General features: G+C 40.9%; 1 protein-coding gene across 1 annotated transcript in view; it reads left to right on the top strand.

The window, feature by feature from the left end:
• The window catches only part of LOC135535728 (unconventional myosin-XV-like), a 75882-nt gene extending 59078 nt beyond the window's left edge, over nucleotides 1-16804 (top strand). The window contains exon 13 of the mRNA XM_064962159.1: nucleotides 16667-16804. Within this exon, the coding sequence (XP_064818231.1) occupies nucleotides 16667-16804 (138 nt within the window). The remainder of the gene's footprint in view (nucleotides 1-16666) is intronic.
• Nucleotides 16805-26482: the final 9678 nt, after the last annotated feature.

Consider the following 26482-nt stretch of genomic DNA (forward strand, 5'->3'; position numbering starts at 1 on the left):
TCCAAAGTTATGAGGTATGACTGTCTAACCCGAACCTTAAAGGGATAGTCTGGAGAATGTCTACTCCCAAAGATATGGCTGTCTAACCCAAACCTTAAAGGGATAGTCTGGAGAATGTCTTCTTCCAAAGATATGAGGTATGACTGTCTAACCCGAACCTTAAAGGGATAGTCTGGGGAATGTCTACTACCAAAGATATGAGGTATGACTGTCTAACCCGAACCTTAAAGGGATAGTCTGGAGAATGTCTACTCCCAAAGATATGGCTGTCTAACCCGAACCTTAAAGGGATAGTCTGGGGAATGTCTACTTCCAAAGATATGAGGTATGGTAGTCTAACCCAAACCTTAAAGGGATAGTCTGGATAATGTCTACTTCCAAAGTTATGAGGTATGGTAGTCTAACCTGAACCTTAAAGGGATAGTCTGGATAATGTCTACTTCCAAAGTTATGAGGTATGACTGTCTAACCCGAACCTTAAAGGGATAGTCTGGGGAATGTCTACTTCCAAAGATATGAGGTATGGTAGTCTAACCCCAACCTTAAAGGGATAGTCTGGAGAATGTCTACTTCCAAAGATATGAGGTATGACTGTCTAACCCGAACCTTAAAGGGATAGTCTGGGGAATGTCTACTACCAAAGATATGAGGTATGGTAGTCTAACCCCAACCTTAAAGGGATAGTCTGGGGAATGTCTACTCCCAAAGATATGAGGTATGACTGTCTAACCCGAACCTTAAAGGGATAGTCTGGAGAATGTCTACTTCCAAAGATATGAGGTATGACTGTCTAACCTGAACCTTAAAGGGATAGTCTGGGGAATGTCTACTTCCAAAGAAGATATGAGGTATGACTGTCTAACCCGAACCTTAAAGGGATAGTCTGGGGAATGTCTACTCCCAAAGATATGAGGTATGACTGTCTAACCTGAACCTTAAAGGGATAGTCTGGGGAATGTCTACTTCCAAAGATATGAGGTATGACTGTCTAACCCCAACCTTAAAGGGATAGTCTGGGGAATGTCTACTTCCAAAGATATGAGGTATGACTTTCTAACCCCAACCTTAAAGGGATAGTCTGGGAATGTCTACTTCCAAAGATATGAGGTATGACTGTCTAACCCCAACCTTAAAGGGATAGTCTGGGGAATGTCTACTTCCAAAGATATGAGGTATGACTGTCTAACCCGAACCTTAAAGGGATAGTCTGGGGAATGTCTACTTCCAAAGATATGAGGTATGGTAGTCTAACCCGAACCTTAAAGGGATAGTCTGGGGAATGTCTACTCCCAAAGATATGAGGTATGGCTGTCTAACCCAAACCTTAAAGGGATAGTCTGGGGAATGTCTACTTCCAAAGATATGAGGTATGACTGTCTAACCCGAACCTTAAAGGGATAGTCTGGAGAATGTCTACTTCCAAAGATATGGCTGTCTAACCCAAACCTTAAAGGGATAGTCTGGAGAATGTATTCTTCCAAAGATATGAGGTATGACTGTCTAACCCGAACCTTAAAGGGATAGTCTGGGGAATGTCTACTTCCAAAGATATGAGGTATGACTGTCTAACCCGAACCTTAAAGGGATAGTCTGGAGAATGTCTACTCCCAAAGATATGCCTGTCTAACCCCAACCTTAAAGGGATAGTCTGGAGAATGTCTACTCCCAAAGATATGGCTGTCTAACCCAAACCTTAAAGGGATAGTCTGGGGAATGTCTACTTCCAAAGATATAAGGTATGACTGTCTAACCCGAACCTTAAAGGGATAGTCTGGAGAATGTCTACTCCCAAAGATATGGCTGTCTAACCCAAACCTTAAAGGGATAGTCTGGGGAATGTCTACTTCCAAAGATATGAGGTATGGTAGTCTAACCCCAAACCTTAAAGGGATAGTCTGGGGAATGTCTACTTCCAAAGATATGAGGTATGGTAGTCTAACCCCAAACCTTAAAGGGATAGTCTGGATAATGTCTACTTCCAAAGTTATGAGGTATGGTAGTCTAACCCGAACCTTAAAGGGATAGTCTGGAGAATGTCTACTTCCAAAGATATGAGGTATGACTGTCTAACCCAAACCTTAAAGGGATAGTCTGGGGAATGTCTACTTCCAAAGATATGAGGTATGGCTGTCTAACCCAAACCTTAAAGGGATAGTCTGGGGAATGTCTACTTCCAAAGATATGAGGTATGGTAGTCTAACCCGAACCTTAAAGGGATAGTCTGGAGAATGTCTACTTCCAAAGATATGGCTGTCTAACCCGAACCTTAAAGGGATAGTCTGGAGAATGTCTACTCCCAAAGATATGGCTGTCTAACCCAAACCTTAAAGGGATAGTCTAGGGAATGTCTACTTCCAAAGATATGAGGTATGGTAGTCTAACCCGAACCTTAAAGGGATAGTCTGGGGAATGTCTACTTCCAAAGATATAAGGTATGACTGTCTAACCCGAACCTTAAAGGGATAGTCTAGGGAATGTCTACTTCCAAAGATATGAGGTATGGTAGTCTAACCCGAACCTTAAAGGGATAGTCTGGAGAATGTCTACTTCCAAAGATATGAGGTATGGTAGTCTAACCCGAACCTTAAAGGGATAGTCTGGAGAATGTCTACTTCCAAAGATATGAGGTATGGTAGTCTAACCCGAACCTTAAAGGGATAGTCTGGGGAATGTCTACTACCAAAGATATGAGGTATGACTGTCTAACCCGAACCTTAAAGGGATAGTCTGGGGAATGTCTACTTCCAAAGATATGAGGTATGGTAGTCTAACCCGAACCTTAAAGGGATAGTCTGGGGAATGTCTACTTCCAAAGATATGAGGTATGGTAGTCTAACCCGAACCTTAAAGGGATAGTCTGGGGAATGTCTACTTCCAAAGATATGAGGTATGGTCGTCTAACCCCAACCTTAAAGGGATAGTCTGGAGAATGTCTACTCCCAAAGATATGGCTGTCTAACCCAAACCTTAAAGGGATAGTCTGGGGAATGTCTACTTCCAAAGATATGAGGTATGACTGTCTAACCCGAACCTTAAAGGGATAGTCTGGAGAATGTCTACTTCCAAAGATATGAGGTATGACTGTCTAACCCGAACCTTAAAGGGATAGTCTGGGGAATGTCTACTTCCAAAGATATGAGGTATGACTGTCTAACCCCAACCTTAAAGGGATAGTCTGGGGAATGTCTACTACCAAAGATATGAGGTATGACTGTCTAACCCGAACCTTAAAGGGATAGTCTGGGGAATGTCTACTACCAAAGATATGAGGTATGGTAGTCTAACCCCGAACCTTAAAGGGATAGTCTGGAGAATGTCTACTTCCAAAGATATGAGGTATGACTGTCTAACCCGAACCTTAAAGGGATAGTCTGGGGAATGTCTACTACCAAAGATATGAGGTATGGTAGTCTAACCCCGAACCTTAAAGGGATAGTCTGGAGAATGTCTACTTCCAAAGATATGAGGTATGACTGTCTAACCCGAACCTTAAAGGGATAGTCTGGGGAATGTCTACTCCCAAAGATATGAGGTATGACTGTCTAACCCGAACCTTAAAGGGATAGTCTGGAGAATGTCTACTCCCAAAGATATGGCTGTCTAACCCAAACCTTAAAGGGATAGTCTGGAGAATGTCTTCTTCCAAAGATATGACTGTCTAACCCGAACCTTAAAGGGATAGTCTGGAGAATGTCTACTCCCAAAGATATGGCTGTCTAACCCAAACCTTAAAGGGATAGTCTGGGGAATGTCTACTACCAAAGATATGAGGTATGACTGTCTAACCCGAACCTTAAAGGGATAGTCTGGAGAATGTCTAATCCCAAAGATATGGCTGTCTAACCCAAACCTTAAAGGGATAGTCTGGAGAATGTCTTCTTCCAAAGATATGAGGTATGGCTGTCTAACCCGAACCTTAAAGGGATAGTCTGGGGAATGTCTACTTCCAAAGATATAAGGTATGACTGTCTAACCCGAACCTTAAAGGGATAGTCTGGGGAATGTCTACTTCCAAAGATATGAGGTATGGCTGTCTAACCCGAACCTTAAAGGGATAGTCTAGGGAATGTCTACTTCCAAAGATATGAGGTATGGCTGTCTAACCCGAACCTTAAAGGGATAGTCTGGGGAATGTCTACTTCCAAAGATATGAGGTATGGCTGTCTAACCCGAACCTTAAAGGGATAGTCTAGGGAATGTCTACTTCCAAAGATATGAGGTATGACTGTCTAACCCAAACCTTAAAGGGATAGTCTGGAGAATGTCTACTTCCAAAGATATGAGGTATGGTAGTCTAACCCCAAACCTTAAAGGGATAGTCTGGATAATGTCTACTTCCAAAGTTATGAGGTATGGTAGTCTAACCTGAACCTTAAAGGGATAGTCTGGAGAATGTCTACTTCCAAAGTTATGAGGTATGACTGTCTAACCCGAACCTTAAAGGGATAGTCTGGAGAATGTCTACTCCCAAAGATATGGCTGTCTAACCCAAACCTTAAAGGGATAGTCTGGGGAATGTCTACTCCCAAAGATATGGCTGTCTAACCCAAACCTTAAAGGGATAGTCTGGAGAATGTCTTCTTCCAAAGATATGAGGTATGACTGTCTAACCCGAACCTTAAAGGGATTGTCTGGGGAATGTCTACTACCAAAGATATGAGGTATGACTGTCTAACCCGAACCTTAAAGGGATAGTCTGGAGAATGTCTACTTCCAAAGTTATGAGGTATGACTGTCTAACCCGAACCTTAAAGGGATAGTCTGGGGAATGTCTACTTCCAAAGATATGAGGTATGGTAGTCTAACCCCAAACCTTAAAGGGATAGTCTGGGGAATGTCTACTTCCAAAGATATGAGGTATGGTAGTCTAACCCGAACCTTAAAGGGATAGTCTGGGGAATGTCTACTACCAAAGATATGAGGTATGGTAGTCTAACCTGAACCTTAAAGGGATAGTCTGGATAATGTCTACTTCCAAAGTTATGAGGTATGACTGTCTAACCCGAACCTTAAAGGGATAGTCTGGGGAATGTCTACTTCCAAAGATATGAGGTATGGTAGTCTAACCCCAAACCTTAAAGGGATAGTCTGGGGAATGTCTACTTCCAAAGATATGAGGTATGGTAGTCTAACCCGAACCTTAAAGGTATAGTCTGGGGAATGTCTACTACCAAAGATATGAGGTATGGTAGTCTAACCCCAACCTTAAAGGGATAGTCTGGGGAATGTCTACTTCCAAAGATATGAGGTATGGTAGTCTAACCCCAACCTTAAAGGGATAGTCTGGGGAATGTCTACTTCCAAAGATATGATGTATGGTAGTCTAACCCGAACCTTAAAGGGATAGTCTGGGGAATGTCTACTCCCAAAGATATGGCTGTCTAACCCAAACCTTAAAGGGATAGTCTGGGGAATGTCTACTTCCAAAGATATGAGGTATGACTGTCTAACCCGAACCTTAAAGGGATAGTCTGGGGAATGTCTACTTCCAAAGATATGAGGTATGACTGTCTAACCCCAACCTTAAAGGGATAGTCTGGGGAATGTCTACTTCCAAAGATATGAGGTATGACTGTCTAACCCCAACCTTAAAGGGATAGTCTGGGGAATGTCTACTTCCAAAGATATAAGGTATGACTGTCTAACCCCGAACCTTAAAGGGATAGTCTGGAGAATGTCTACTTCCAAAGATATGAGGTATGACTGTCTAACCCGAACCTTAAAGGGATAGTCTGGAGAATGTCTACTTCCAAAGATATGGCTGTCTAACCCAAACCTTAAAGGGATAGTCTGGAGAATGTCTTCTTCCAAAGATATGAGGTATGACTGTCTAACCCTAACCTTAAAGGGATAGTCTGGGGAATGTCTACTTCCAAAGATATGAGGTATGACTGTCTAACCCGAACCTTAAAGGGATAGTCTGGAGAATGTCTACTCCCAAAGATATGGCTGTCTAACCCAAACCTTAAAGGGATAGTCTGGGGAATGTCTACTTCCAAAGATATAAGGTATGACTGTCTAACCCGACCCTTAAAGGGATAGTCTGGAGAATGTCTACTCCCAAAGATATGGCTGTCTAACCCAAACCTTAAAGGGATAGTCTAGGGAATGTCTACTTCCAAAGTTATGAGGTATGGTAGTCTAACCCGAACCTTAAAGGGATAGTCTGGAGAATGTCTACTTCCAAAGATATGAGGTATGACTGTCTAACCCCAAACCTTAAAGGGATAGTCTGGGGAATGTCTACTTCCAAAGATATGAGGTATGGTAGTCTAACCCCAAACCTTAAAGGGATAGTCTGGATAATGTCTACTTCCAAAGATATGAGGTATGGTAGTCTAACCCGAACCTTAAAGGGATAGTCTGGAGAATGTCTACTCCCAAAGATATGGCTGTCTAACCCAAACCTTAAAGGGATAGTCTAGGGAATGTCTACTTCCAAAGATATGAGGTATGGTAGTCTAACCCGAACCTTAAAGGGATAGTCTGGAGAATGTCTACTTCCAAAGATATGAGGTATGGCTGTCTAACCCAAACCTTAAAGGGATAGTCTGGGGAATGTCTACTTCCAAAGATATGAGGTATGACTGTCTAACCCGAACCTTAAAGGGATAGTCTGGGGAATGTCTACTTCCAAAGATATAAGGTATGACTGTCTAACCCGAACCTTAAAGGGATAGTCTGGGGAATGTCTACTTCCAAAGATATGAGGTATGACTGTCTAACCCGAACCTTAAAGGGATAGTCTGGGGAATGTCTACTTCCAAAGATATGAGGTATGGTAGTCTAACCCCAAACCTTAAAGGGATAGTCTGGAGAATGTCTACTTCCAAAGATATGAGGTATGACTGTCTAACCCGAACCTTAAAGGGATAGTCTGGGGAATGTCTACTTCCAAAGATATGAGGTATGGTAGTCTAACCCGAACCTTAAAGGGATAGTCTGGAGAATGTCTACTCCCAAAGATATGGCTGTCTAACCCGAACCTTAAAGGGATAGTCTGGGGAATGTCTACTTCCAAAGATATGGCTGTCTAACCCAAACCTTAAAGGTATAGTCTGGAGAATGTCTTCTTCCAAAGATATGAGGTATGGTAGTCTAACCCGAACCTTAAAGGGATAGTCTGGGGAATGTCTACTCCCAAAGATATGGCTGTCTAACCCGAACCTTAAAGGGATAGTCTGGAGAATGTCTTCTTCCAAAGATATAAGGTATGACTGTCTAACCCGAACCTTAAAGGGATAGTCTGGGGAATGTCTACTTCCAAAGATATGAGGTATGGCTGTCTAACCCAAACCTTAAAGGGATAGTCTGGGGAATGTCTACTACCAAAGATATGAGGTATGACTGTCTAACCCAAACCTTAAAGGGATAGTCTGGAGAATGTCTACTCCCAAAGATATGGCTGTCTAACCCAAACCTTAAAGGGATAGTCTGGGGAATGTCTACTTCCAAAGATATAAGGTATGACTGTCTAACCCGAACCTTAAAGGGATAGTCTGGGGAATGTCTACTTCCAAAGATATAAGGTATGACTGTCTAACCCGAACCTTAAAGGGATAGTCTGGAGAATGTCTACTCCCAAAGATATGGCTGTCTAACCCGAACCTTAAAGGGATAGTCTGGAGAATGTCTTCTTCCAAAGATATAAGGTATGACTGTCTAACCCGAACCTTAAAGGGATAGTCTGGGGAATGTCTACTCCCAAAGATATGACTGTCTAACCCAAACCTTAAAGGGATAGTCTGGAGAATGTCTACTTCCAAAGATATGAGGTATGACTGTCTAACCCCAAACCTTAAAGGGATAGTCTGGGGAATTAATTACTTCCAAAGATATGAGGTATGGCTGTCTAACCCGAACCTTAAAGGGATAGTCTGGGGAATGTCTACTACCAAAGATATGAGGTATGGCTGTCTAACCCCAAACCTTAAAGGGATAGTCTGGGGAATTAATTACTTCCAAAGATATGAGGTATGGTAGTCTAACCCCAAACCTTAAAGGGATAGTCTGGGGAATGTCTACTTCCAAAGATATGAGGTATGGCTGTCTAACCCGAACCTTAAAGGGATAGTCTGGGGAATTAATTACTTCCAAAGATATGAGGTATGGCTGTCTAACCCGAACCTTAAAGGGATAGTCTGGAGAATGTCTACTTCCAAAGATATGAGGTATGGCTGTCTAACCCGAACCTTAAAGGGATAGTCTGGAGAATGTCTACTTCCAAAGATATGAGGTATGGCTGTCTAACCCCAACCTTAAAGGGATAGTCTGGAGAATGTCTACTTCCAAAGATATGAGGTATGGTAGTCTAACCCGAACCTTAAAGGGATAGTCTGGGGAATGTCTACTACCAAAGATATGAGGTATGGTAGTCTAACCCCGAACCTTAAAGGGATAGTCTGGGGAATGTCTACTACCAAAGATATGAGGTATGACTGTCTAACCCGAACCTTAAAGGGATAGTCTGGAGAATGTATTCTTCCAAAGATATGAGGTATGACTGTCTAACCCGAACCTTAAAGGGATAGTCTGGGGAATGTCTACTTCCAAAGATATGAGGTATGACTGTCTAACCCGAACCTTAAAGGGATAGTCTGGAGAATGTCTACTCCCAAAGATATGCCTGTCTAACCCCAACCTTAAAGGGATAGTCTGGAGAATGTCTACTCCCAAAGATATGGCTGTCTAACCCAAACCTTAAAGGGATAGTCTGGGGAATGTCTACTTCCAAAGATATAAGGTATGACTGTCTAACCCGAACCTTAAAGGGATAGTCTGGAGAATGTCTACTCCCAAAGATATGGCTGTCTAACCCAAACCTTAAAGGGATAGTCTGGGGAATGTCTACTTCCAAAGATATGAGGTATGGTAGTCTAACCCCAAACCTTAAAGGGATAGTCTGGGGAATGTCTACTTCCAAAGATATGAGGTATGGTAGTCTAACCCCAAACCTTAAAGGGATAGTCTGGATAATGTCTACTTCCAAAGTTATGAGGTATGGTAGTCTAACCCGAACCTTAAAGGGATAGTCTGGAGAATGTCTACTTCCAAAGATATGAGGTATGACTGTCTAACCCGAACCTTAAAGGGATAGTCTGGGGAATGTCTACTTCCAAAGATATGAGGTATGGCTGTCTAACCCAAACCTTAAAGGGATAGTCTGGGGAATGTCTACTTCCAAAGATATGAGGTATGGTAGTCTAACCCGAACCTTAAAGGGATAGTCTGGAGAATGTCTACTTCCAAAGATATGGCTGTCTAACCCGAACCTTAAAGGGATAGTCTGGAGAATGTCTACTCCCAAAGATATGGCTGTCTAACCCAAACCTTAAAGGGATAGTCTAGGGAATGTCTACTTCCAAAGATATGAGGTATGGTAGTCTAACCCGAACCTTAAAGGGATAGTCTGGGGAATGTCTACTTCCAAAGATATAAGGTATGACTGTCTAACCCGAACCTTAAAGGGATAGTCTAGGGAATGTCTACTTCCAAAGATATGAGGTATGGTAGTCTAACCCGAACCTTAAAGGGATAGTCTGGAGAATGTCTACTTCCAAAGATATGAGGTATGGTAGTCTAACCCGAACCTTAAAGGGATAGTCTGGAGAATGTCTACTTCCAAAGATATGAGGTATGGTAGTCTAACCCGAACCTTAAAGGGATAGTCTGGGGAATGTCTACTACCAAAGATATGAGGTATGACTGTCTAACCCGAACCTTAAAGGGATAGTCTGGGGAATGTCTACTTCCAAAGATATGAGGTATGGTAGTCTAACCCGAACCTTAAAGGGATAGTCTGGGGAATGTCTACTTCCAAAGATATGAGGTATGGTAGTCTAACCCGAACCTTAAAGGGATAGTCTGGGGAATGTCTACTTCCAAAGATATGAGGTATGGTCGTCTAACCCCAACCTTAAAGGGATAGTCTGGAGAATGTCTACTCCCAAAGATATGGCTGTCTAACCCAAACCTTAAAGGGATAGTCTGGGGAATGTCTACTTCCAAAGATATGAGGTATGACTGTCTAACCCGAACCTTAAAGGGATAGTCTGGAGAATGTCTACTTCCAAAGATATGAGGTATGACTGTCTAACCCGAACCTTAAAGGGATAGTCTGGGGAATGTCTACTTCCAAAGATATGAGGTATGACTGTCTAACCCCAACCTTAAAGGGATAGTCTGGGGAATGTCTACTACCAAAGATATGAGGTATGACTGTCTAACCCGAACCTTAAAGGGATAGTCTGGGGAATGTCTACTACCAAAGATATGAGGTATGGTAGTCTAACCCCGAACCTTAAAGGGATAGTCTGGAGAATGTCTACTTCCAAAGATATGAGGTATGACTGTCTAACCCGAACCTTAAAGGGATAGTCTGGGGAATGTCTACTACCAAAGATATGAGGTATGGTAGTCTAACCCCGAACCTTAAAGGGATAGTCTGGAGAATGTCTACTTCCAAAGATATGAGGTATGACTGTCTAACCCGAACCTTAAAGGGATAGTCTGGGGAATGTCTACTCCCAAAGATATGAGGTATGACTGTCTAACCCGAACCTTAAAGGGATAGTCTGGAGAATGTCTACTCCCAAAGATATGGCTGTCTAACCCAAACCTTAAAGGGATAGTCTGGAGAATGTCTTCTTCCAAAGATATGACTGTCTAACCCGAACCTTAAAGGGATAGTCTGGAGAATGTCTACTCCCAAAGATATGGCTGTCTAACCCAAACCTTAAAGGGATAGTCTGGGGAATGTCTACTACCAAAGATATGAGGTATGACTGTCTAACCCGAACCTTAAAGGGATAGTCTGGAGAATGTCTAATCCCAAAGATATGGCTGTCTAACCCAAACCTTAAAGGGATAGTCTGGAGAATGTCTTCTTCCAAAGATATGAGGTATGGCTGTCTAACCCGAACCTTAAAGGGATAGTCTGGGGAATGTCTACTTCCAAAGATATAAGGTATGACTGTCTAACCCGAACCTTAAAGGGATAGTCTGGGGAATGTCTACTTCCAAAGATATGAGGTATGGCTGTCTAACCCGAACCTTAAAGGGATAGTCTAGGGAATGTCTACTTCCAAAGATATGAGGTATGGCTGTCTAACCCGAACCTTAAAGGGATAGTCTGGGGAATGTCTACTTCCAAAGATATGAGGTATGGCTGTCTAACCCGAACCTTAAAGGGATAGTCTAGGGAATGTCTACTTCCAAAGATATGAGGTATGACTGTCTAACCCAAACCTTAAAGGGATAGTCTGGAGAATGTCTACTTCCAAAGATATGAGGTATGGTAGTCTAACCCCAAACCTTAAAGGGATAGTCTGGATAATGTCTACTTCCAAAGTTATGAGGTATGGTAGTCTAACCTGAACCTTAAAGGGATAGTCTGGAGAATGTCTACTTCCAAAGTTATGAGGTATGACTGTCTAACCCGAACCTTAAAGGGATAGTCTGGAGAATGTCTACTCCCAAAGATATGGCTGTCTAACCCAAACCTTAAAGGGATAGTCTGGGGAATGTCTACTCCCAAAGATATGGCTGTCTAACCCAAACCTTAAAGGGATAGTCTGGAGAATGTCTTCTTCCAAAGATATGAGGTATGACTGTCTAACCCGAACCTTAAAGGGATTGTCTGGGGAATGTCTACTACCAAAGATATGAGGTATGACTGTCTAACCCGAACCTTAAAGGGATAGTCTGGAGAATGTCTACTTCCAAAGTTATGAGGTATGACTGTCTAACCCGAACCTTAAAGGGATAGTCTGGGGAATGTCTACTTCCAAAGATATGAGGTATGGTAGTCTAACCCCAAACCTTAAAGGGATAGTCTGGGGAATGTCTACTTCCAAAGATATGAGGTATGGTAGTCTAACCCAACCTTAAAGGGATAGTCTGGGGAATGTCTACTACCAAAGATATGAGGTATGGTAGTCTAACCTGAACCTTAAAGGGATAGTCTGGATAATGTCTACTTCCAAAGTTATGAGGTATGACTGTCTAACCCGAACCTTAAAGGGATAGTCTGGGGAATGTCTACTTCCAAAGATATGAGGTATGGTAGTCTAACCCCAAACCTTAAAGGGATAGTCTGGGGAATGTCTACTTCCAAAGATATGAGGTATGGTAGTCTAACCCGAACCTTAAAGGTATAGTCTGGGGAATGTCTACTACCAAAGATATGAGGTATGGTAGTCTAACCCCAACCTTAAAGGGATAGTCTGGGGAATGTCTACTTCCAAAGATATGAGGTATGGTAGTCTAACCCCAACCTTAAAGGGATAGTCTGGGGAATGTCTACTTCCAAAGATATGATGTATGGTAGTCTAACCCGAACCTTAAAGGGATAGTCTGGGGAATGTCTACTCCCAAAGATATGGCTGTCTAACCCAAACCTTAAAGGGATAGTCTGGGGAATGTCTACTTCCAAAGATATGAGGTATGACTGTCTAACCCGAACCTTAAAGGGATAGTCTGGGGAATGTCTACTTCCAAAGATATGAGGTATGACTGTCTAACCCCAACCTTAAAGGGATAGTCTGGGGAATGTCTACTTCCAAAGATATGAGGTATGACTGTCTAACCCCAACCTTAAAGGGATAGTCTGGGGAATGTCTACTTCCAAAGATATGAGGTATGACTGTCTAACCCGAACCTTAAAGGGATAGTCTGGAGAATGTCTACTTCCAAAGATATGGCTGTCTAACCCAAACCTTAAAGGGATAGTCTGGAGAATGTCTTCTTCCAAAGATATGAGGTATGACTGTCTAACCCTAACCTTAAAGGGATAGTCTGGGGAATGTCTACTTCCAAAGATATGAGGTATGACTGTCTAACCCGAACCTTAAAGGGATAGTCTGGAGAATGTCTACTCCCAAAGATATGGCTGTCTAACCCAAACCTTAAAGGGATAGTCTGGGGAATGTCTACTTCCAAAGATATAAGGTATGACTGTCTAACCCGACCCTTAAAGGGATAGTCTGGAGAATGTCTACTCCCAAAGATATGGCTGTCTAACCCAAACCTTAAAGGGATAGTCTAGGGAATGTCTACTTCCAAAGTTATGAGGTATGGTAGTCTAACCCGAACCTTAAAGGGATAGTCTGGAGAATGTCTACTTCCAAAGATATGAGGTATGACTGTCTAACCCCAAACCTTAAAGGGATAGTCTGGGGAATGTCTACTTCCAAAGATATGGCTGTCTAACCCAAACCTTAAAGGGATAGTCTGGAGAATGTCTTCTTCCAAAGATATGAGGTATGACTGTCTAACCCTAACCTTAAAGGGATAGTCTGGGGAATGTCTACTTCCAAAGATATGAGGTATGACTGTCTAACCCGAACCTTAAAGGGATAGTCTGGAGAATGTCTACTCCCAAAGATATGGCTGTCTAACCCAAACCTTAAAGGGATAGTCTGGGGAATGTCTACTTCCAAAGATATAAGGTATGACTGTCTAACCCGACCCTTAAAGGGATAGTCTGGAGAATGTCTACTCCCAAAGATATGGCTGTCTAACCCAAACCTTAAAGGGATAGTCTAGGGAATGTCTACTTCCAAAGTTATGAGGTATGGTAGTCTAACCCGAACCTTAAAGGGATAGTCTGGAGAATGTCTACTTCCAAAGATATGAGGTATGACTGTCTAACCCCAAACCTTAAAGGGATAGTCTGGGGAATGTCTACTTCCAAAGATATGAGGTATGGTAGTCTAACCCCAAACCTTAAAGGGATAGTCTGGATAATGTCTACTTCCAAAGATATGAGGTATGGTAGTCTAACCCGAACCTTAAAGGGATAGTCTGGAGAATGTCTACTCCCAAAGATATGGCTGTCTAACCCAAACCTTAAAGGGATAGTCTAGGGAATGTCTACTTCCAAAGATATGAGGTATGGTAGTCTAACCCGAACCTTAAAGGGATAGTCTGGAGAATGTCTACTTCCAAAGATATGAGGTATGGCTGTCTAACCCAAACCTTAAAGGGATAGTCTGGGGAATGTCTACTTCCAAAGATATGAGGTATGACTGTCTAACCCGAACCTTAAAGGGATAGTCTGGGGAATGTCTACTTCCAAAGATATAAGGTATGACTGTCTAACCCGAACCTTAAAGGGATAGTCTGGGGAATGTCTACTTCCAAAGATATGAGGTATGACTGTCTAACCCGAACCTTAAAGGGATAGTCTGGGGAATGTCTACTTCCAAAGATATGAGGTATGGTAGTCTAACCCCAAACCTTAAAGGGATAGTCTGGAGAATGTCTACTTCCAAAGATATGAGGTATGACTGTCTAACCCGAACCTTAAAGGGATAGTCTGGGGAATGTCTACTTCCAAAGATATGAGGTATGGTAGTCTAACCCGAACCTTAAAGGGATAGTCTGGAGAATGTCTACTCCCAAAGATATGGCTGTCTAACCCGAACCTTAAAGGGATAGTCTGGGGAATGTCTACTTCCAAAGATATGGCTGTCTAACCCAAACCTTAAAGGTATAGTCTGGAGAATGTCTTCTTCCAAAGATATGAGGTATGGTAGTCTAACCCGAACCTTAAAGGGATAGTCTGGGGAATGTCTACTCCCAAAGATATGGCTGTCTAACCCGAACCTTAAAGGGATAGTCTGGAGAATGTCTTCTTCCAAAGATATAAGGTATGACTGTCTAACCCGAACCTTAAAGGGATAGTCTGGGGAATGTCTACTTCCAAAGATATGAGGTATGGCTGTCTAACCCAAACCTTAAAGGGATAGTCTGGGGAATGTCTACTACCAAAGATATGAGGTATGACTGTCTAACCCAAACCTTAAAGGGATAGTCTGGAGAATGTCTACTCCCAAAGATATGGCTGTCTAACCCAAACCTTAAAGGGATAGTCTGGGGAATGTCTACTTCCAAAGATATAAGGTATGACTGTCTAACCCGAACCTTAAAGGGATAGTCTGGGGAATGTCTACTTCCAAAGATATAAGGTATGACTGTCTAACCCGAACCTTAAAGGGATAGTCTGGAGAATGTCTACTCCCAAAGATATGGCTGTCTAACCCGAACCTTAAAGGGATAGTCTGGAGAATGTCTTCTTCCAAAGATATAAGGTATGACTGTCTAACCCGAACCTTAAAGGGATAGTCTGGGGAATGTCTACTCCCAAAGATATGACTGTCTAACCCAAACCTTAAAGGGATAGTCTGGAGAATGTCTACTTCCAAAGATATGAGGTATGACTGTCTAACCCCAAACCTTAAAGGGATAGTCTGGGGAATTAATTACTTCCAAAGATATGAGGTATGGCTGTCTAACCCGAACCTTAAAGGGATAGTCTGGGGAATGTCTACTACCAAAGATATGAGGTATGGCTGTCTAACCCCAAACCTTAAAGGGATAGTCTGGGGAATTAATTACTTCCAAAGATATGAGGTATGGTAGTCTAACCCCAAACCTTAAAGGGATAGTCTGGGGAATGTCTACTTCCAAAGATATGAGGTATGGCTGTCTAACCCGAACCTTAAAGGGATAGTCTGGGGAATTAATTACTTCCAAAGATATGAGGTATGGCTGTCTAACCCGAACCTTAAAGGGATAGTCTGGAGAATGTCTACTTCCAAAGATATGAGGTATGGCTGTCTAACCCGAACCTTAAAGGGATAGTCTGGAGAATGTCTACTTCCAAAGATATGAGGTATGGCTGTCTAACCCCAACCTTAAAGGGATAGTCTGGAGAATGTCTACTTCCAAAGATATGAGGTATGGTAGTCTAACCCGAACCTTAAAGGGATAGTCTGGGGAATGTCTACTACCAAAGATATGAGGTATGGTAGTCTAACCCCGAACCTTAAAGGGATAGTCTGGGGAATGTCTACTACCAAAGATATGAGGTATGACTGTCTAACCCAAACCTTAAAGGGATAGTCTAGGGAATGTCTACTACCAAAGATATGAGGTATGACTGTCTAACCCGAACCTTAAAGGGATAGTCTGGGGAATGTCTACTTCCAAAGATACTGCTGTCTAACCCGAACCTTAAAGGGATGTTTGAGATTTTGCCAATCAAGCCCTTTTTTTCTACTTACCTAAAATCTCAGACTATCTCCAACCTCTCCCGCCTGTATATAGACAATCTCCATGAACGCCCAGTGTGGCATCCCTCTGCTCCAACCTCTCCTGCCTGTATATACACAGAGCCTTCGGAAATTATTCAAACCTCTCAACTTTTTACACATCCTATGTTACAGGCTTATTCTAAAATATATATATTTTTTTTGCTTTGTCATTGTGGGGAATTGTGATGTCATTATGGGGTTTTGTGATGTCGTTATGGGGTATTGTGATGTCATTATGGGGTATTGTGATGTCATTATGGGGTATTGTGATGTCATTACGGGGTATTGTGTGCAGATTGATGCGAAAAATAAACGATTTCATCCATTTTAGAATAAGGCTGTAATATAACAAAATGTGGAAAAAGTTAAGGGGTCTGAATACTTTCTAAATGCACTGTATGTCATAGTCCCCACTGTTAATGTGGTATCACTATAATATGGAATAGCTCTCCTCTACAATATTCCACTGTATGGTTGGAGCAGAGGGCTGCCCCTGTGTGTCATTCAGAGGGGTTGGGATGAAGCAGAAGTTGCCTTTGATAAATAAATGTTAATGTCTTGTACTGCAGACGGATGGCCAGGAGGTGGCGTCTGTGGTCAGTGCTCAGGAGATCAGAGTCGTAGCTGAGCTGCTCCAGATCTCCCCTGAGGGACTCCAGAAGGCCATCACACACAAAGTCACGGTCAGGACACAGCATTTCTACTGAGCTTCTCCACTCCCTGAATACAGTATCTAGTACTCTATCATCTCTACTCTATCATCTCTCCTCTATCATCTCTACTCCCTGAATACAGTATCTAGTAGTCTATCATCTCTACTCCCTGAATACAGTATCTAGTAGTCTATCATCTCTACTCCCTGAATACAGTATCTAGTACTCTATCATCTCTACTCTATCATCTCTACTCTATCATCTCTCCTCTATCATCTCTCCTCTATCATCTCTCCTCTATCATCTCTCCTCTATCATCTCTACTCCCTGAATACAGTATCTAGTACTCTATCATCTCCACTCCCTGAATACAGTATCTAGTACTCTATCATCTCTACTCTATCATCTCTACTCTATCATCTCTCCTCTATCATCTCTCCTCTATCATCTCTCCTCTATCATCTCTACTCCCTGAATACAGTATCTAGTACTCTATCATCTCTACTCTATCATCTCTCCTCTATCATCTCTCCTCTATCATCTCTACTCTATCATCTCTACTCCCTGAATACAGTATCTAGTAGTCTATCATCTCTACTCCCTGAATACAGTATCTAGTACTCTATCATCTCCACTCCCTGAATACAGTATCTAGTACTCTATCATCTCTACTCTATCATCTCTACTCTATCATCTCTACTCTATCATCTCTCCTCTATCATCTCTACTCTATCATCTCAACTCCCTGAATACAGTATCTAGTACTCTATCATCTCTACTCCCTGAATACAGTATCTAGTACTCTATCATCTCCACCCCCTGAATACAGTATCTAGTAGTCTATCATCTCTACTCCCTGAATACAGTATCTAGTACTCTATCATCTCCACTCCCTGAATACAGTATCTAGTACTCTATCATCTCTACTCTATCATCTCTACTCTATCATCTCTACTCTATCATCTCTCCTCTATCATCTCTACTCTATCATCTCAACTCCCTGAATACAGTATCTAGTACTCTATCATCTCTACTCCCTGAATACAGTATCTAGTACTATATCATCTCTCCTCTATCATCTCTACTCTATCATCTCTACTCTATCATCTCTACTCTATCATCTCTACTCCCTGAATACAGTATCTAGTACTCTATCATCTCTACTCCCTGAATACAGTATCTAGTACTCTATCATCTCTCCTCTATCATCTCTACTCTATCATCTCTACTCTATCATCTCTACTCTATCATCTCTACTCCCTGAATACAGTATCTAGTACTCTATCATCTCTACTCCCTGAATACAGTATCTAGTACTCTATCATCTCTACTCCCTGAATACAGTATCTAGTAGTCTATCATCTCTACTCCCTGAATACAGTATCTAGTAGTCTATCATCTCTACTCCCTGAATACAGTATCTAGTACTCTATCATCTCCACTCCCTGAATACAGTATCTAGTACTCTATCATCTCTACTCTATCATCTCTACTCTATCATCTCTGAATATCATCTCTACTCTATCATCTCTACTCTATCATCTCAACTCCCTGAATACAGTATCTAGTACTCTATCATCTCTACTCTATCATCTCTACTCTATCATCTCTACTCTATCATCTCTCCTCTATCATCTCTCCTCTATCATCTCTACTCCCTGAATACAGTATCTAGTACTCTATCATCTCTCCTCTATCATCTCTCCTCTATCATCTCTCCTCTATCATCTCTACTCCCTGAATACAGTATCTAGTACTCTATCATCTCCACTCCCTGAATACAGTATCTAGTACTCTATCATCTCTACTCTATCATCTCTACTCCCATCTCTACTCTAGTATCTAGTACTCTATCATCTCTCCTCTATCATCTCAACTCCCTGAATACAGTATCTAGTACTCTATCATCTCTACTCTATCATCTCTACTCTATCATCTCTACTCTATCATCTCTACTCTATCATCTCCACTCCCTGAATACAGTATCTAGTACTCTATCATCTCTACTCTATCATCTCTACTCTATCATCTCTACTCTATCATCTCTCCTCTATCATCTCTCCTCTATCATCTCTACTCCCTGAATACAGTATCTAGTACTCTATCATCTCTCCTCTATCATCTCTACTCTATCATCTCTACTCTATCATCTCTACTCTATCATCTCTACTCCCTGAATACAGTGTCTAGTACTCTATCATCTCTACTCCCTGAATACAGTATCTAGTACTCTATCATCTCTACTCCCTGAATACAGTATCTAGTACTCTATCATCTCTCCTCTATCATCTCTACTCCCTGAATACAGTATCTAGTACTCTATCATCTCTACTCCCTGAATACAGTATCTAGTACTCTATCATCTCTCCTCTATCATCTCTACTCTATCATCTCTCCTCTATCATCTCTACTCCCTGAATACAGTATCTAGTACTCTATCATCTCTCCTCTATCATCTCTACTCTATCATCTCTCCTCTATCATCTCTACTCCCTGAATACAGTATCTAGTACTCTATCATCTCTACTCCCTGAATACAGTATCTAGTACTATATCATCTCTACTCCCTGAATACAGTATCTAGTACTCTATCATCTCTACTCTATCATCTCTCCTCTATCATCTCTACTCTATCATCTCTACTCCCTGAATACAGTATCTAGTACTCTATCATCTCTACTCCCTGAATACAGTATCTAGTACTCTATCATCTCTCCTCTATCATCTCTCCTCTATCATCTCTACTCCCTGAATACAGTATCTAGTACTCTATCATCTCTACTCCCTGAATACCGTATCTAGTACTCTATCATCTCTACTCTATCATCTCTACTCCCTGAATACAGTATCTAGTACTATATCATCTCAACTCCCTGAATACAGTTTCTAGTACTCTATCATCTCTACTCTATCATCTCTACTCCCTGAATACAGTATCTAGTACTCTATCATCTCTACTCCCTGAATACAGTATCTAGTACTCTATCATCTCTACTCTATCATCTCTACTCCCTGAATACAGTGTCTAGTACTCTATCATCTCTACTCCCTGAATACAGTATCTAGTAGTCTATCATCTCTACTCTATCATCTCTACTCCCTGAATACAGTGTCTAGTACTCTATCATCTCTACTCCCTGAATACAGTATCTAGTAGTCTATCATCTCTCCTCTATCATCTCTACTCCCTGAATACAGTATCTAGTAGTCTATCATCTCTCCTCTATCATCTCTACTCCCTGAATACAGTATCTAGTAGTCTATCATCTCTCCTCTATCATCTCTCCTCTATCATCTCTACTCCCTGAATACAGTATCTAGTACTCTATCATCTCTACTCTATCATCTCTACTCCCTGAATACAGTATCTAGTAGTCTATCATCTCTCCTCTATCATCTCTACTCCCTGAATACAGTATCTAGTAGTCTATCATCTCTCCTCTATCATCTCTCCTCTATCATCTCTACTCCCTGAATACAGTATCTAGTAGTCTATCATCTCTCCTCTATCATCTCTACTCCCTGAATACAGTATCTAGTAGTCTATCATCTCTCCTCTATCATCTCTCCTCTATCATCTCTACTCCCTGAATACAGTATCTAGTACTCTATCATCTCTACTCTATCATCTCTACTCCCTGAATACAGTATCTAGTACTCTATCATCTCTCCTCTATCATCTCTACTCCCTGAATACAGTATCTAGTACTCTATCATCTCTCCTCTATCATCTCTACTCTATCATCTCTCCTCTATCATCTCTACTCCCTGAATACAGTGTCTAGCCCTATATCATCTCTACTCCCTGAATACAGTATCTAGTAGTCTATCATCTCTACTCTATCATCTCTACTCTATCATCTCTACTCCCTGAATACAGTATCTAGTACTATATCATCTCTACTCCCTGAATACAGTATCTAGTAGTCTATCATCTCTACTCTATCATCTCTACTCTATCATCTCTACTCCCTGAATACAGTATCTAGTACTCTATCATCTCTACTCCCTGAATACAGTATCTAGTACTCTATCATCTCTACTCCCTGAATACAGTATCTAGTAGTCTATCATCTCTCCTCTATCATCTCTACTCCCTGAATACAGTATCTAGTACTCTATCATCTCTCCTCTATCATCTCTACTCTATCATCTCTCCTCTATCATCTCTACTCTATCATCTCTACTCCCTGAATACAGTGTCTAGTACTCTATCATCTCTACTCCCTGAATACAGTATCTAGTACTCTATCATCTCTACTCCCTGAATACAGTATCTAGTAGTCTATCATCTCTCCTCTATCATCTCTACTCCCTGAATACAGTATCTAGTACTATATCATCTCTACTCCCTGAATACAGTATCTAGTACTCTATCATCTCTACTCTATCATCTCTACTCTAATCATCTCTCCTCTATCATCTCTCCTCTATCATCTCTACTCCCTGAATACAGTATCTAGTAGTCTATCATCTCTCCTCTATCATCTCTCCTCTATCATCTCTACTCCCTGAATACAGTATCTAGTAGTCTATCATCTCTCCTCTATCATCTCTCCTCTATCATCTCTACTCCCTGAATACAGTATCTAGTAGTCTATCATCTCTACTCTATCATCTCTCCTCTATCATCTCTACTCCCTGAATACAGTATCTCGTACTCTATCATCTCTCCTCTATCATCTCTACTCCCTGAATACAGTATCTAGTAGTCTATCATCTCTACTCTATCATCTCTCCTCTATCATCTCTACTCCCTGAATACAGTATCTCCTCTATCATCTCTACTCTATCATCTCTACTCCCTGAATACAGTATCTAGTAGTCTATCATCTCGTACTCTATCATCTCTCCTCTATCATCTCTACTCCCTGAATACAGTATCTAGTAGTCTATCATCTCTACTCTATCATCTCTCCTCTATCATCTCTACTCCCTGAATACAGTATCTCGTACTCTATCATCTCTACTCCCTGAATACAGTATCTAGTACTCTATCATCTAGTACTCTATCATCTCTACTCCCTGAATACAGTATCTAGTAGTCTATCATCTCTACTCTATCATCTCTCCTCTATCATCTCTACTCCCTGAATACAGTATCTAGTACTCTATCATCTCTCCTCTATCATCTCTACTCCCTGAATACAGTATCTAGTAGTCTATCATCTCTACTCTATCATCTCTCCTCTATCATCTCTACTCCCTGAATACAGTATCTAGTAGTCTATCATCTCGTACTCTATCATCTCTCCTCTATCATCTCTACTCCCTGAATACAGTATCTCGTACTCTATCATCTCTCCTCTATCATCTCTACTCCCTGAATACAGTATCTAGTAGTCTATCATCTCTCCTCTATCATCTCTCCTCTATCATCTCTACTCCCTGAATACAGTATCTAGTAGTCTATCATCTCTACTCTATCATCTCTCCTCTATCATCTCTACTCCCTGAATACAGTATCTAGTAGTCTATCATCTTTCCTCTATCATCTCTCCTCTATCATCTATACTCCCTGAATATAGTATCTCACTGTGTCTATCATCTAGTACTCTATGACCTCCTCTATATCTGACTCTCTCTACAATGACCTGTTATATACACACTTTGTCTAATGGAGGGTCTGGTACAATGACCTGTTATAATGACCTGTTATATACTCACTGTGTCTAATGGAGGGTCTGGTACAATGACCTGTTATAATGACCTGTTATAATGACCTGTTATATACACACTGTGTTTAATGGAGGGTCTGGTACAATGACCTGTTATAATGACCTGTTATATACTCACTGTGTTTAATGGAGGGTCTGGTACAATGACCTGTTATAATGACCTGTTATATACTCACTGTGTTTAATGGAGGGTCTGGTACAATGACCTGTTATAATGACCTGTTATAATGACCTGTTATATACACACTGTGTCTAATGGAGGGTCTGGTACAATGACCTGTTATAATGACCTGTTATAATGACCTGTTATATACTCACTGTGTCTAATGGAGGTTCTGGTACAATGACCTGTTATAATGACCTGTTATAATGACCTGTAATAATGACCTGTTATATACTCACTGTGTCAAATGGAGGGTCTGGTACAATGACCTGTTATAATGACCTGTTATATACTCACTGTGTCTAATGGAGGGTCTGGTACAATGACCTGTTATAATGACCTGTTATAATGACCTGTTATATACACACTGTGTTTAATGGAGGGTCTGGTACAATGACCTGTTATAATGACCTGTTATATACTCACTGTGTTTAATGGAGGGTCTGGTACAATGACCTGTTATAATGACCTGTTATATACTCACTGTGTTTAATGGAGGGTCTGGTACAATGACCTGTTATAATGACCTGTTATAATGACCTGTTATATACACACTGTGTCTAATGGAGGGTCTGGTACAATGACCTGTTATAATGACCTGTTATAATGACCTGTTATATACTCACTGTGTCTAATGGAGGTTCTGGTACAATGACCTGTTATAATGACCTGTTATAATGACCTGTAATAATGACCTGTTATATACTCACTGTGTCAAATGGAGGGTCTGGTACAATGACCTGTTATATACACACTGTGTCTAATGGAGGGTCTGGTACAATGACCTGTTATAATGACCTGTTATATACATATACACTGTGTCTAATGGAGGGTCTGGTACAATGACCTGTTATAATGACCTGTTATATACACACTGTGTCTAATGGAGGGTCTGGTACAATGACCTGTTATAATGACCTGTTATAATAACCTGTTATATACACACTGTGTCTAATGGAGGGTCTGGTACAATGACCTGTTATAATGACCTGTTATAATAACCTGTTATATACACACTGTGTCAAATGGAGGGTCTGGTACAATGACCTGTTATATACTCTCTGTGTCTAATGGAGGGTCTGGTACAATGACCTGTTATAATGACCTGTTATAATGACCTGTTATAATGACCTGTTATATACTCACTGTGTCTAATGGAGGGTCTGGTACAATGACCTGTTATAATGACCTGTTATAATGACCTGTTATAATGACCTGTTATAATGACCTGTTATAATGACCTGTTATATACTCACTGTGTCTAATGGAGGGTCTGGTACAATGACCTGTTATAATGACCTGTTATAATGACTTGTTATATACTCACTGTGTTTAATGGAGGTCTGGTACAATGACCTGTTATATACACACTGTGTTTAATGGAGGGTCTGGTACAATGACCTGTTATAATGACCTGTTATAATGACCTGTTATAATGACCTGTTATATACTCACTGTGTCTAATGGAGGTTCTGGTACAATGACCTGTTATAATGACCTGTTATAATGACCTGTAATAATGACCTGTTATAATAACCTGTTATATACACACTGTGTTTAAATGGAGGTTATATACACACTGTCTGGTACAATGACCTGTTATAATGACCTGTTATAATGACCTGTTATAATGACCTGTTATATACTCACTGTGTCTAATGGAGGGTCTGGTACAATGACCTGTTATAATGACCTGTTATATACTCACTGTGTCTAATGGAGGGTCTGGTACAATGACCTGTTATAATGACCTGTTATAATGACTTGTTATATACTCACTGTGTCTAATGGAGGTCTGGTACAATGACCTGTTATAATGACCTGTTATAATGACCTGTTATAATGACCTGTTATATACTCACTGTGTCTAATGGAGGGTCTGGTACAATGACCTGTTATAATGACCTGTTATATACTCACTGTGTCTAATGGAGGGTCTGGTACAATGACCTGTTATAATAACCTGTTATATACACACTGTGTCTAATGGAGGTCTGGTACAATGACCTGTTATAATGACCTGTTATATACTCACTGTGTCTAATGGAGGGTCTGGTACAATGACCTGTTATAATGACCTGTTATAATGACCTGTTATATACACACTGTGTCTAATGGAGGGTCTGGTACAATGACCTGTTATATACTCACTGTGTTTAATGGAGGGTCTGGTACAATGACCTGTTATAATGACCTGTTATAATGACCTGTTATATACTCACTGTGTCTAATGGAGGGTCTGGTACAATGACCTGTTATAATGACCTGTTATATACTCACTGTGTCTAATGGAGGGTCTGGTACAATGACCTGTTATAATGACCTGTTATATACACACTGTGTCTAATGGAGGGTCTGGTACAATGACCTGTTATAATGACCTGTTATATACTCACTGTGTCTAATGGAGGGTCTGGTACAATGACCTGTTATAATGACCTGTTATAATGACCTGTTATAATGACCTGTTATATACACACTGTGTCTAATGGAGGGTCTGGTACAATGACCTGTTATAATGACCTGTTATAATGACCTGTTATATACTCTCTGTGTCTAATGGAGGGTCTGGTACAATGACCTGTTATAATGACCTGTTATATACTCACTGTGTCTAATGGAGGGTCTGGTACAATGACCTGTTATAATGACCTGTTATAATGACCTGTTATATACTCTCTGTGTCTAATGGAGGGTCTGGTACAATGACCTGTTATAATGACCTGTTATATACTCACTGTGTCTAATGGAGGGTCTGGTACAATGACCTGTTATAATGACCTGTTATAATGACCTGTTATATACTCTCTGTGTCTAATGGAGGGTCTGGTACAATGACCTGTTATAATGACCTGTTATAATGACCTGTTATAATGACCTGTTATATACACACTGTGTCTAATGGAGGGTCTGGTACAATGACCTGTTATAATGACCTGTTATATACTCTCTGTGTCTAATGGAGGGTCTGGTACAATGACCTGTTATAATGACCTGTTATAATGACCTGTTATATACACACTGTGTTTAATGGAGGGTCTGGTACAATGACCTGTTATAACGACCTGTTATATACTCACTGTGTCTAATGGAGGTCTGGTACAATGACCTGTTATAATGACCTGTTATATACTCACTGTGTCTAATGGAGGGTCTGGTACAATGACCTGTTATAATGACCTGTTATAATGACCTGTTATATACACACTGTGTCTAATGGAGGGTCTGGTACAATGACCTGTTATAATGACCTGTTATATACTCACTGTGTCTAATGGAGGGTCTGGTACAATGACCTGTTATAATGACCTGTTATACTCACTGTGTCTAATGGAGGGTCTGGTACAATGACCTGTTATAATGACCTGTTATAATGACTTGTTATATACTCACTGTGTCTAATGGAGGGTCTGGTACAATGACCTGTTATAATAACCTGTTATATACACACTGTGTCTAATGGAGGTCTGGTACAATGACCTGTTATAATGACCTGTTATATACTCACTGTGTCTAATGGAGGGTCTGGTACAATGACCTGTTATATACTCACTGTGTTTAATGGAGGGTCTGGTACAATGACCTGTTATAATGACCTGTTATAATGACCTGTTATATACTCACTGTGTCTAATGGAGGGTCTGGTACAATGACCTGTTATAATGACCTGTTATATACTCACTGTGTCTAATGGAGGGTCTGGTACAATGACCTGTTATAATGACCTGTTATATACACACTGTGTCTAATGGAGGGTCTGGTACAATGACCTGTTATAATGACCTGTTATATACTCTCTGTGTTTAATGGAGGGTCTGGTACAATGACCTGTTATAATGACCTGTTATAATGACACTGTGTATAACAATGACCTGTTATATGACCTGTTAC

Source organism: Oncorhynchus masou, unplaced genomic scaffold, assembly GCF_036934945.1.
Source record: "Oncorhynchus masou masou isolate Uvic2021 unplaced genomic scaffold, UVic_Omas_1.1 unplaced_scaffold_506, whole genome shotgun sequence".
Classification (NCBI taxonomy): Eukaryota; Metazoa; Chordata; class Actinopteri; order Salmoniformes; family Salmonidae; genus Oncorhynchus; species Oncorhynchus masou.